The sequence below is a fragment of the Apaloderma vittatum genome, unplaced genomic scaffold (genome assembly GCF_000703405.1).
Source record: "Apaloderma vittatum isolate BGI_N311 unplaced genomic scaffold, ASM70340v1 scaffold9318, whole genome shotgun sequence".
Lineage (NCBI taxonomy): Eukaryota > Metazoa > Chordata > Aves > Trogoniformes > Trogonidae > Apaloderma > Apaloderma vittatum.
The window spans coordinates 22,098-35,004 of NW_009729049.1; the positions used below are offsets into that span (position 1 = coordinate 22,098).

Consider the following 12,907-nt stretch of genomic DNA (forward strand, 5'->3'; position numbering starts at 1 on the left):
AATTAATCTGATAACTAGACCAGCTTTAGGTGAATTAGAAATGTGTGAATCAGGAGTGCCACTACCGACTTGACATCTGGAGTTAGTTACATTACGTTCACTAACACTGTACATAATGGTCCATTTGCAGGGGATGGGGGTGTCCACTGAGAGACAGGCTATCTGACATGCGAGAGAAGACTTGATGACACTTCCCAGTCTTTTCCAGCTAGAAGTTCTTCCACGCTCTGCTGTCTGGTAGCAGGGCATAGGGGACACTCTCCAGCTGCTATTGCAGAAACAGAATGCTGAAGGCCATCATGACACAGCACACAGCCACATAAGGACTCTTCCGTTCACCTGAGCGAAGGGAAAAAAAAGCACAAAAACAAACCAAACAAAAATTCAGGTATTACTGAAGAGATCTAGCATAACGTGGTAATTATCCCATTGCACATGGAGACTAATATTCAACACTTCTTACCTGGAGAAATGCTATTACATCTACAGTTGCATATGCAGGAAGAATATGTGTGGGAGTGGAAAAAGTAAAATGTAGGATAGGATATATTGTCACACAAAGACAGAGTTGGAGCTGTTAGCTTTAAGCAAAGGCCAATGCAAGGGCTTTTTATCTTACAATAAACCATCTTTTCTGAGATGTAGTTTCCAGGAAAAGTTGTGGTTTTTTTTTTTTTTTAAAAAAGAATATATTGCTGCTATATTTTAGTGCAAAGAGAAGCAGGAGGCAGGCACTGGAAAGCTGGTCAAGAAACCAAATCCTCTATGGGCTCTGTTCCCAGTTTGGCTAAAGGCTATCGTGGCTCAAAAGCTGTTCCATGTCAGCTGAAGTGCACCTCAATGCTGTCTGACCATGACAGCTACTATATGCAGTGTGCATCTTTTATGCATAGTATCATGTCAGAGCTAGCTAACTGGCTGTGGAGCCCACAGTGGCCCAGACATGGCCAGATGCCTGTCTTATTCTTTGCTAGAAACACAACACTGTCAGCTTGTGGAAAGGGGCTGGCGCACAGATTCTCAACTTAGCAATAAAAATGATTAACAGATTATAAAAGTTGTACAGACACCTCTATTCCTTACTCTTGCAAATTAGTGTCACAGTTTTCCAGGGCAAGGAAAGTTAAGTTTACTCCATTAACAGACTTATATGTGGTAGCAAAGTGATCCCATTCATTTGGTCTAGAACAAAACGATACAGAGGTTTCTGGTTCATCAAATAAACCATGAAAAAATCATGAATTTTAGGTAGGGACCCGTAACACAATCCGGGGAATATTATTAATGTCAACCAGGCTGCTACTTATTTACCTGGGCACTTCCTCCATTTAATTAGCCAGGCCTTTTTACTCTTCTACTTAAGCAATATGCTTCATGCATCTCTTTATTCTCTCTGGAGAGCACAGTCCCGTACACTGGATGCTACCTCCAGCCTACAAACCTGCTATGAATGTTAACACAGCAGTGACTCTTTAAAGTAAGAAGATTCGTGTTTTTTATGCATTCAGAAGCATAAAGACAGAGTTGAAGCTGTCTGCTTTAAACAAAGTTCAATTTCCTTCTGCTGTGCAAGGTCTTTTATCTTACTATAAATCTTTTCCGTGATGCAGTTTTCAGCAAGACATTAAAAAACCCAGCTGCCAAGGTTCCCAAGCCTAGCTTAAGGTGTAATCATCAGGGAAAAAAAAGTAGGACCTTCAAATACAGGAGGAACAAACTCTTCACAGTAAAAAAAATAAGTAAAATAAGACTTTTAGTGACACCTCCCATAAATAGGAGTGCCTGCCACAGTGGCATTACAACATGTTTTCATGACCTGGCATATATTTAATTAAACTTCAAATAACTGAATGAATTAATGTCTGCTGTTTCACATCTGTTTAAAATAATTTTTTGAGGAAGTCCACCTCCTACAGTCTAGAGTATTACAATTTTCATATGGGTTATACTTTCGTGCTCTTAATTTTCTTAAAAGAGAAATCACCATGTGGCAGGATTAAACATAATTTTGCACAACTTTATAAATATGTAACCACTTGCTGGTTATTAAAATCTTACACACATGTGAAAAGGTTGTTTAAACATACTGAGCAAGTTAAATGTAAAGGAAGCCAGTAGGCATTTTGATTTTTGAAAGCCTACACTTTCTACATGATTTTGTGATTATCACAAAATGATAGAGGACTTATCTTCAAGTCCCATTTCCCATACTGAGGATATGGTACTGTTGTGTAAGGAAATGTAGAGATGAATGTTAAGATGCTACTTTCTCATCTGTCAGTTTAAAAGAAAGTAAAATTGGATGACTCCAGATGTAAGTTGAAAAGAAATTAGTGTTTCCCATGAGAAAGAGAAAAGGAAGCAGTTCAGTGTGGGCACAAGAGTGAATGCATTACCTTGGATGCAGCAAATGCAAACACTTTAATGTCACTACATGATGGGAAAGCAAGACTATATTCCAGTTCTTAACTTTATCAAGGTGACTGGGAACTCATAAAAACCTCAGGCAATCCTTAAATAGTTTTTTAAACTGTTTGCTTGACATAGCTAATAGAAAAAATATGCTTGCACATAATTAGCTAAAAAGAAGATGGCAAGGTACAGTGTTCTCTTCAGCCTTGAACAAATCCTAATGCAGCTGCATTTTTACATTTGTTTTCCGCTGGTATAGCTCAAAATTAATTTCTGACAGCTGCCACCTTGCCAGTATCTTTCAATGACAATACTAAAATTGGTTCTGCTATTACCTAAATAGGACAATATCTGAAATCATTTTAACAACAGGTCTTCAGAAAAAAATTATTTTTTGCATCAATGCTTTCTGACATACTGAAAAATGTATGTCATGTCCTTTCAAAGCCTGAGAATGCAGAAAAGGGAACCATACATTTTTCCTCTAGGTTTTAACGACAAGTAGGAAGATCAAGAAGTACGAGTTCAATGTTTCTGCTCTGCATTAACAATGCAATCTGATGATAGATTTGTAATTTTTAAAAAATTTTGGATATACTTTGATATTAAGACTGAGGTTCTGTTGCATATTCCCACTTCCTTCTCAAATTAAATTCATAAGGATTAAAATAAACAAGTGTTACGGGAAAATGCCTGAAATCAGATGGAGCTGATCAGGCTATAGATGCCACCTCACACCAACAGCTTTATGTAATTCAGAAGTATACAGAAGCTAACTAAAGGAGAGGAAAAAACATCTGTGATTAAATGAACCTTACTGAAAAAAAAAGAAAAAAGAAAGTATCTGGCTTTTGTCAGCAGTCTATTAGAATTTCAAATAGACAGTCGTTTTTAAGGAATCGTTGACTTCTCTGTATGTTAATAAGAAGTATGCCCTTGGTTACTGACCTGCTAAAAAGCGCGAAATATATTTTCAAATATACCACTAGCATCAAATATAACCATATAATGTCAATATGAATTGACATTAGAAAATGCAGGTTTCCATAATGTTAAGTAAAACAGTCACACCCCACCTCTGCGTCCACTATATTTCATGGAGGTAAAACCTGCATTTTATAAGATGATGTATGATTAGGGGCTTTATTGCTACATGGAAATATTATCTGGATAAATAACACATACTCTAGACTGGTCCTAAAGATTCCAAAGAAAAAAAAATTACCAATCCTGGCGCACTTCCAGAATATTCCCAGTAGTCTGTAAAGATAAAATCAATTCATTAGTGTCTTAGTTTAATACAATAACTTAAGTCAACTGCTTTTCTTTATTCTATGCTAAAACAATCTAAATTAACAGGCCAGGCACTAAACAAGTGAAAAAGTTCTAAGTCTAGCAATTTTTTTTGCAAGAAAGAAAAAGATTCATTTAGTTAGTCTATGTTCCAAATCTAAAGATTTCATCAGAATTCTACATTTCAATTAAATTATGTAAAGAAAAAAAACCAGAACTCAAAAAATACTGGAGTAGAAAATACCAACAGGCCTCCATATCATCATATATAGGAAACTTATATTAAGATTTTGAAGCAAGTTTTCCTGCACATGTGAGAGATGATAAACCTGAGAACCATAAATTTAATACTTTTTTTTTGTATTTCCCTTAGCAACAGTAGATACAAATGCCCTTTCCAGCAAAGTATACATATAGATATAACTTAATATGGAACACTTGTGTTGGAATAAATAACAAAACAATTCTTCAAATTTCTTTTCACTCTTCCACCAAAGTTTACCTTGCTCATGTCCTCTAAAGCTGGTTGCTCAGGACATTAATTCTCACAAGTGAGAAAACAAAGAAAAGCAGGATCCAGCTATTCAGAGCACATCCAAAGGGATGTACAAGCATGTATGCCACAAATTTGTAATTTTGCTATATAACTAAAATAACTCCACAGTGACTGCTCAAGATGAAAAGAGCAGGAATATGCTTCAGAATCTGAGGAGGAAAACAGGACGAATACTGAAGCCTCCTCAACTAGAAGCCAGCTTTCAACCTTTCAAATATTGGTCAAAACTGTGTTGAAAGCTTACCTACAGGTAGGTTTCCTTCATAGTATGCCTTGTTGCAATGCGATATAAATATCTAGATTCAACTTTATTGTCTATTTATAGATTTATGAATTAAAAAAACCTAATTATTTGTCCTCCTTCTCCAGATATGTTTATCACTAGTAACTTCATCCTACATAATTTGTGGGGTTGTATCTACTACCTGCTGTCACGGCAGTTCTGCAAGTGCTTTCCCACAGTGCTCTGAACCCATACTCACAATCATTTATCTGTCTTTCCCCTTTCTTGGGCTCTTGCCTATATTGTTCTTGCTGAAATGCAGACAGGTAGTTTTGGGCCACTTTCTACTGCATACCTCAGGAGCCAACATATCCCACAATTTTTGAAAAAGAATTTCTGCGCTATTTCGTATTTAATAGCCTCTTTTATGATCTCAGTTTACTTCAGCATCTCTCCCTCTTTCCATTTAGCAGCCTCCCCTTTATTTCTGAAACAGGAAGTCTGGTGTCAGCCAGGTGTGAACCAAGGGTTCCAAGAGGCAGCAAGTGACTAAGGTTTTCAAGTCAAAATGAAATGCTGTTTGACTGATGTACCTCTTGCTGAGCAATGTATTATGAATAGCACTCAGAAAACAGGCTTCTTCATTTATGCTTTACATCATTTTACCTCAAGCCAGAAGTATTTCTGTATAGTCAAAGCTCATTTTTTCTGCTTTTATACAGCTCCACAAGCAGAAGCAATAATTTCTGCATATAAAACACAGTACAGTAACCTGAAAGCATCTATGCAGTTTTTTGCAGATGCATGCAGGTAAACCGGCGTAAACCTTATAAAGCAAAACCTTATAAAGTCCCATAGTACTGTATGAGTGTCACTTAAGTCTCTCCAAACTGTTACTCTCTGTAAAAATAAGATTTACAGACTGAATGCTGCAATACCAACATAAAAACTTGCCCAGAAACTCAAAGAAATAAAATATTACTCTTTTCATATGCCTACCTGAAGAATCTTACTGGGAAAAAAAATATTAACTCTTTCAGGCAGTCTACAAATCTGCTGAATTTGCCTCATAATCTTAGCAAGGGTACTTCTTTGCCTTCTCAGGGTTTTTTGACTGTAACAATGTAAAGTTATAACTGAAGTACTGTACATTGCTCCTAGACCTAGCAAACTCCCTTCTTGGTGAAAATGTGTGTCTTCCTTTCTAATGTGGGACATACAAAGCAGTTCGAATATGGGTTTTATTAGCTATCCTTACTGTAACTAATAATTTATGAATTTAAAGTCACCACCGACACAAGGACTGACAAGCATTCCAACAGATGATAACTTTTTAAGAGCCTTGTGCTGCTAGTGGAACAGTTCAGTACCTCTCTTTGTCCACGTAGTTTGCTGCTCAGCAGAACCAAACTGAAATCTAGACCTTCAAAACAGCTTTAATCACAGCCTTTGGTTTAACTGGGGAGCTCACATTGGAAGAAAATCCTGTGCAGGCCTTCCACTCTCCTGATTTTTTTCATTTACTGTTCATGTCAGATCCACAACACGTAACTCTTCAAGTCAAGACCTGTTTGATTATTACAGGAACGATGCTGCCTTGAATGAATCTGCTCCAAAGTAAGTCCTCCCGAAGCAACTGCTCAAATTAATTGCCTTATTCTTCCCTTTATGTTCACCTTTATCCTTGTTTTGATGCAGGTGAAATAAGTCAGTCTGCCTTGTACGCCTACCGTTTTCTGGCAGCCACAAGTCAAATGTGCATGAGCTGCTGAATACTCCTGCCTTTCAGTGTAAAGCACTGATCATGAAATCAGTGTTGGCTATCTAGACAATGAAAAATACAAAGAAATGAAACCCAGTAACACGAGGAAGGTTTAGTAGGGCTTTAGAGCTTGGCTGCTAGACTGGGAATGCTGCAAAAAGCAGCTGCCATGTGTTTACCAGGACAGCCCCACTGCCACTGTGGGAGGGAGTGTGGGAGATACCCCACTGCAACGCTTACGGCAAGTTGAAGGAAAACTTCGTTCCATATAAACTAACATATCTTTCTGGTTAGCAGGGAGGAGAGAATTATGCTGTGGTACACATTCGTCTCTAGTTAGTATGAAACAGTAAATCTCCACTTGCTTTCCCAACCTTAAATGCTATTGCACAGGACAAAGCACATGGAAACACTCAGCACATGCCAGGGAAAATGAAGGTTTAAAATTCTGTTTGGCTTGGTAGGAAAAGACACATTTTGGCAGAAGTGAACAGGATGAAATACAGTGTTTTGAGGATGGGTGACATCGTTCTGCAACGCAGTCTCTCAACCAACAGAAATGTGTTTCTTTACTATCATCAGGTTTAAATCTTCACCAGTTACTAGTCAGTCAGAAATATAGTGCATAATTATAATCATTTTTCTGTCACTTTAATATTTTATTGCTGCATTTTTATGCTATTAATTTGGAGCAGCAATAGCGAGGTAAGATCAATTCTGTGGTAAAATGAAATATCACTAGAATTTATTTTATCCAGTATGTCTAGACATTTCCATTTGAGCATGGAATATGTTAGTGGAGAGGGACACGGGTTTAACAGTATATGAGCTCCACGTAAACATCTACCATTCAGGAAACAAATTTCATTGCTTCCAGGCCAATGTTTTATTCTCCAGTACAAAGTAGTCTACATACATTTATATAAAACAAAAGTAAAATAGTATGTCCAACATCTATATAAATACAAAACTAAAGATCAAACGCCCAACTCCTCCACTGTGTCAGCACCCTTTGAAAACATTTTATGAAGAAAGTTCTATTGTACTCCAGACAGATTTGCCTCAAGAATAAACAGACTAGCTCCAGATTAAAGGAAATACGCCTTGCCAAGAACAGCACTAAAATTTTAATCAGTAAAATAAATATTCTTACTTCTTACTGTGTATATCTCATTGACTATTGTGTTATCTTCCTCTAGCAGACACACAAATTCTCCTCACCCGCCTTACCCCAGTCCTTCATGAAGTCATCCCTTCTTTATATCTTTTATCAAAAGAAATCTCTCATGTCAGTGGCAACCTCATGGACTTGTATGAAAGGACACATGCATTTTCATGTTAGAACGCCAAATCGAACAAAGCAAGCACACTCTTGAGTATCTCACACTGCTAAAAGAAAACTTGTGTGACAGAATACTGATTCCAGAGGTTAATTGCAACAAAGGTTTTCAGAAGACAAACAGTCAAAGTTCTTGGTGACAAGAGTCTACTTAAAACTTGACACTTTTTCTGAAAATTAAATGTAGAACTCACAGAAGATACTTAGGGAAAAAACAATTTCTTTTAACAGCAAATGATCTAATGGAAAAAGTAGACAAGTTAGAGAGTCAGTGCCCAGAAGGCTGTCTGTTTTTTCCACCTAGATCATTACCAGCTAGAATTACCTCCTACTTCTACAAATATTGTCTTCTTTGTATTAACCTCAGGTGACAGTATTGCTGAAATGCTCAGTGGTTTCTAAGTCAAAAAAGCTCAAACACTATTTTTAAACCACAGTATTTAAACGACAGTTCTCCATACTGCTGATTGCACCTAGCATCTAGTCACATTCTTTGCAGCACAAAGAAAACCAGTAAGACAAAAGGTGAATGAGTGTTAACAGTGTGAGGCACAGATTTGGGACGGTACCCATTTCCCACCAATTTAAAAACTGTGCTGCCTAGCAGGGTAGAGAAGAACTGTTTTTCAGCAGTATTGGCCCTGTCAACACTAAGCACATTCCAGGAGAATGGAGAACACAAAGGAGAAAAAGACTGGTCACCTAGGAAGATATGAGTTAGAAACAGAACTAAGAGATGAAGTCAGAGTGATCAAATTACAAATAAAATAGGTTGAGTTTTGCAGAACCTTATGAAAACTCCTCTACAAATTTCTTCACCTTAGAGAATACTTAGAGATCACACGTAATGAGTGTTGCTTATTTTTAAAATGTTATTTTTTTAGTTACAGAAATTATTAAAGCTGTGTTTCAAAATTGCACCTTCGCAACACCTACCTTGAAAACAAACAAAAAGCCAACTTCTGCTGTTAATGCCTTCTTATCCACCCTAAGAATCATAAATAAATCTTAACAGCAATAGGTGCATGTAGGGAAAAAAAAAATATTTTCTTTCTATCACTCATTTCTATATCTTTAATAAACGTCTAGTAAAAAAGTTGCAAATCTAGACAATAACTAATAAATCAATATTAGCTGGCTTTATTAGTTAATTAATTCTTAGCACAAAACAGCAACTAAGGGCTTGTAAATACCTTATAACTTTATATTGTTGGGTGCAAATCAAAGACTTTTAAAGAGAAACCTTTCAAAATACAATTTATATTATCACGCATCATCAGAAGATACTAAAATGTTGCACTTAAAACCAAGCAGCTTGTGTATTTTTAAAATTATGAGAGTACATACCCAGTTTTATTTTTGTCCAGTAAGCTGGGAGCCAAGGATCTGATATAGGCACAGGTACATATAAGCAGCAAGACTACAGTCAGTAGACTCTGAAAGTTGAAGATGGCAGACTATGGAAGAAAATCATAAAAGAAAAATTACATTTTTGCAGTATAAAACCTCCCTCACTGCATAAACTGGAGAAAACAGGTGATCTCCTAGACAATGCCTATTAAAAAGAAAAATGGAACCCACAATGCTAGTGAGACAGAAGCTCTTTTACCATTGCACACAGTGGTGGAAGATTCAAGTTCTTCTTTCTCAACCCATGCCAAGAAAGGTAAACAGCAGTCAAAATGGTAAATCTACAGGCACCTGTTACAAAGTCAGCTTATGGAAATCCACTAGCAGCGGCCTAGGAGTTACAGAAAATAGGTGTTCCCTCTCAGTTAAGAATACCTGTAACTGCGTTTTGCATTGATAGAACATGGTGGTGGTGGATATGAAGAGTATCTGACAAGTAAATTAGTGGCAGCCAAGACAAAGAGTGATAAGAAATACATAGAAGGATTGTTAATACACTGCTTTATGAAGACTACACTCAAAATTTAACAGATTTGTAGAGATACCTCAATTAAGCCCACCTGAACTATGAAAAGATAACTTCATTTTCAAATCACCTTTTGATTTTAAATTTAAAGCATCTTTACTGTAAATGCATTTTTAAAAGTGCTAATTATACGGCAAAGGGTGGATGAATGGAGGAATTGCCTTAGGATGGAGAGGTAACCCTCTATTGTTTGACAGTAAAGCTAATCTGTCTACTCGCAGTAAGAAGAAACAATTACTGAGAAAATGTTACAATATCTAGCTGTCTGCAAGTTTACAGTATCAGTAATATGCAGTAAGTGCATCTCACAGATAATTTTTGTAACTACAGTCTGAGTCTTGTGTGGTTGACATCTTCTTTAACCATTAACTTACAAGCAACTATGACTGCTTATGTGAAGCAATCTTTTACAGAAGTATAAACTGCTCCAACTCCATAATCAAGCCCAAAATCTGGAAGATGGCTGATGCTGATTTCCAGTAAGCACTACATCACCATTCCAATAAATAATGCACAAGCAATGATTCTTTTTTTCCCCAAAATAGGTTCACTGGATTTTTCTGTAGAACTACTTGTCCACTACTCCTTGAGATTTGTAGTTTATATAATAACTAGCCACAAATCTGAAACTTAAGTTCTTCTTACAGAAAGAAAACAATCCAGCTAGTAGCAGTATTTAATTAAATGTCAATATTTAGCACTTATGAAGGGATATTACACTGCAGTTTCCCTCTTCCGGCAGAACTCTGCGGGATTTAAGAGCACATCAGAGCTCTCATGTCCACAGCCCAAGACATATATCTCTGTTGACCTCTGGGCACCTTCTTCTTATGTCACAAAATTCTAATGTTTTGAAGCTGCGATAATCAAATTTCTCTAAATAGTTACGGAGAATTATAAAAGAAAATCACCATACTTCAGTATTATACTAACAGCAAATTTAGAGAAAAAATGAGAGGCTGTGGTAGAAGCAAAGCCTTTGGAACATCCACAACCCTTCTGCTACCGAGATCTACAATCTTGTAAAAAAAAAAAAATCAAACATAAACTTAGCTTACACAGAAGTCTCCACGAATCATCTGAAGCTATACTGAAACATGCATACAACAGCCAGCCTGAAACATGCATTACACAGCACTACGTACGAAAATGAATTTAAATGTCTAAAGTTAACATGGTCTAACGGTGCATTTGGAGCACCACAACAGCAGGAACAGCACAGAGAGGCTCAAGGAGCAACTGAACAACCTGCCACCTCAGCATCTTCGAGGGCACACCCTCACAGGCACCAAAATAGGAGCCCCCTTTCATTGGCCATCCCTCTGCAGGACCAAAAAGTGCAAGCCAGTTCCGTCATTCCTCATGCCCTTTCTATGACAATAGCCTGAGAGACACAAAAACAGATAGGGTGAAAATGCTATTATTAGGAAGCAAATGGAACGTGGACAGTGGAGAAGGGTGAAGAGCAAATGGCAACTATATGCTGGAGTGGGTGTGCAGGAAGGTTTTGGCACCAAGCAAGAACATGGAGAGAGGACATTAAACAAGTGGCGTGGTGATTCAACCCCTAAAGCCACCCCTCAGGTCCTCAAGGTGATGCTACCTGCTTTTCTCCTGTATTTGATAAATCATGTTTACTTCAGAATTTTAGCTTAGCTAGCTGAGTCATCTTTCCTGTTCCACACCGACGAAGGACAAAACACTGTCCATAACTACCAGTAGCCTCTTGCCTTTCTACTAGACACAAGCTTTTGCCAACTTCAGAAACCAGGGAACTCTTCTACTCCCACAGAGATAACTCTTATGACCTAAAAGAGGCAGTGTCTCCCGGCTCCTGTGGGTCTAGGAAAGTGACAAGGCCGGATCCAGGAGTGGCTGCCTCTCAGCAAAGCCAGATACTCCCTATCAACTGATTAATTCGATCAGTCCTCCGGGAGAGACAGCTGCTCTCGACATCTCACAGCACAGTGCCGGCCAGAGCTCGGTTCCCATGAATTCCTGAAAGCTTCCTGCTGCAGCTGCTTCCCATGGAGGCTGGCGATATCGGGTACTTCAACATATAAAAATGGCAGAAGGGCACACTTGCCTCCTCTTAAGCAGGGACTGTAAATGTATACTCATGAAATGTGTTATTAGTCAATCAATAAGGGCAGTATATAATTGTTCTTTGTTGGGCTCTTCATGTGTTTCTCCAGATATGCAGTACAAGGCATCACTGTAATTGCAGATGTCATTCTACTGAAATGTGCTCTGAATTACACATTTATCTATGTAGTCATTTCAAGAGGACAGACATGCATATTTTAACTTTTTTTTTACAACTTTAAACTGCAACTGAAAAAATATTTCTGAGGTAAATGGCTTCACATTTCACATCTGAAGTAATTCTTACTGCTCAGCTGAATTTACAGAAAAGGGCGACTTGCAACCAGCTGCTAAAATTAATGTAATTAAAAGCTGCTATAATAGTCATACATGACTCCGAATCCTTTTAAAAATATTGCACAGCAAGCTATTTGGAAAATGTTGTAATGTACGTGTGTTCCGGCTCATTTGGTTAAGTGGGGTTCCTCTGATCCAAAAATAATTAATTGGAATTTTTCAAATGTGTTGACTGGCTCAACATAGATCCTGTGAGCTTCATTCCCATTATAAAGAAATTTCAGCAGATTGAGAAATTGATGCTATTTTTTAAACTGTGTCCACATCCTGGTGAAAAGACAACTAACTCCCCAAGACTTGGACTGCAAATGCAGAAAAGAATCAGCACTGGTATTTTATTCTTGTTTTAGACAGTGTAAGCTGTGGCTGTAATGACATACACCAAAATTTTCTGTCTGCATTTGGCACATTTCTGACATGATGTAAACACCTTAGTAGTTACACTCTGTGTTGCGTAAGAATTATACACTTTTGCCTCCCTCCCTCTCCTGTGTGCTGTCTCCAGGTAGCTATAGAGCACTATCACATCACCTGCAGCACTAATGAGGAACTATGTTCAGCAGAACTTGCAGGAGCAAGTTTTCTCATAAGTCCTTAGAAATTTAGAGTTTCAGCTTTGAGAGCTACATGCCCAAAGGGTGTTTTAGATCCTACCCAAAATTAACTTTGAAAAAAATCCTCAATATTATTTCCCTGATCATATCTTATCTTAGTAAAAATATTTCTATTTAATACACCATAGAAATAATGAGTACTCTTGAAAGTTTTCTTGTATTCAGACTAGTAGTGGCAGCATGTATTAGAAATACTCTTGTAAATATATGGTAGGTAGAAGACAAACATTGCAGCTAGAGATATTTGAATGTATTCCCATCAAAGTCTGCATCTGAACAGTGTAGCTGTCAGCACAGAAGATACTGGGGCAAAACAGACTTATAGGGAAA

At 37.5% G+C, this 12,907-nt stretch overlaps 1 protein-coding gene across 1 annotated transcript; it reads right to left on the bottom strand.

Annotated features, from left to right (window-relative positions):
* Positions 1 to 268: 268 nt before the first annotated feature.
* On the bottom strand, positions 269 to 9,042 carry TMEM167A (transmembrane protein 167A; the record flags this gene model as incomplete). Its single annotated transcript, XM_009874308.1, has 3 exons — positions 269 to 339; positions 3,638 to 3,672; positions 8,933 to 9,042. Coding segments are annotated over 3 exons (216 nt in total), but the record flags the coding sequence as incomplete, so codon positions are not given.
* Positions 9,043 to 12,907: the final 3,865 nt, after the last annotated feature.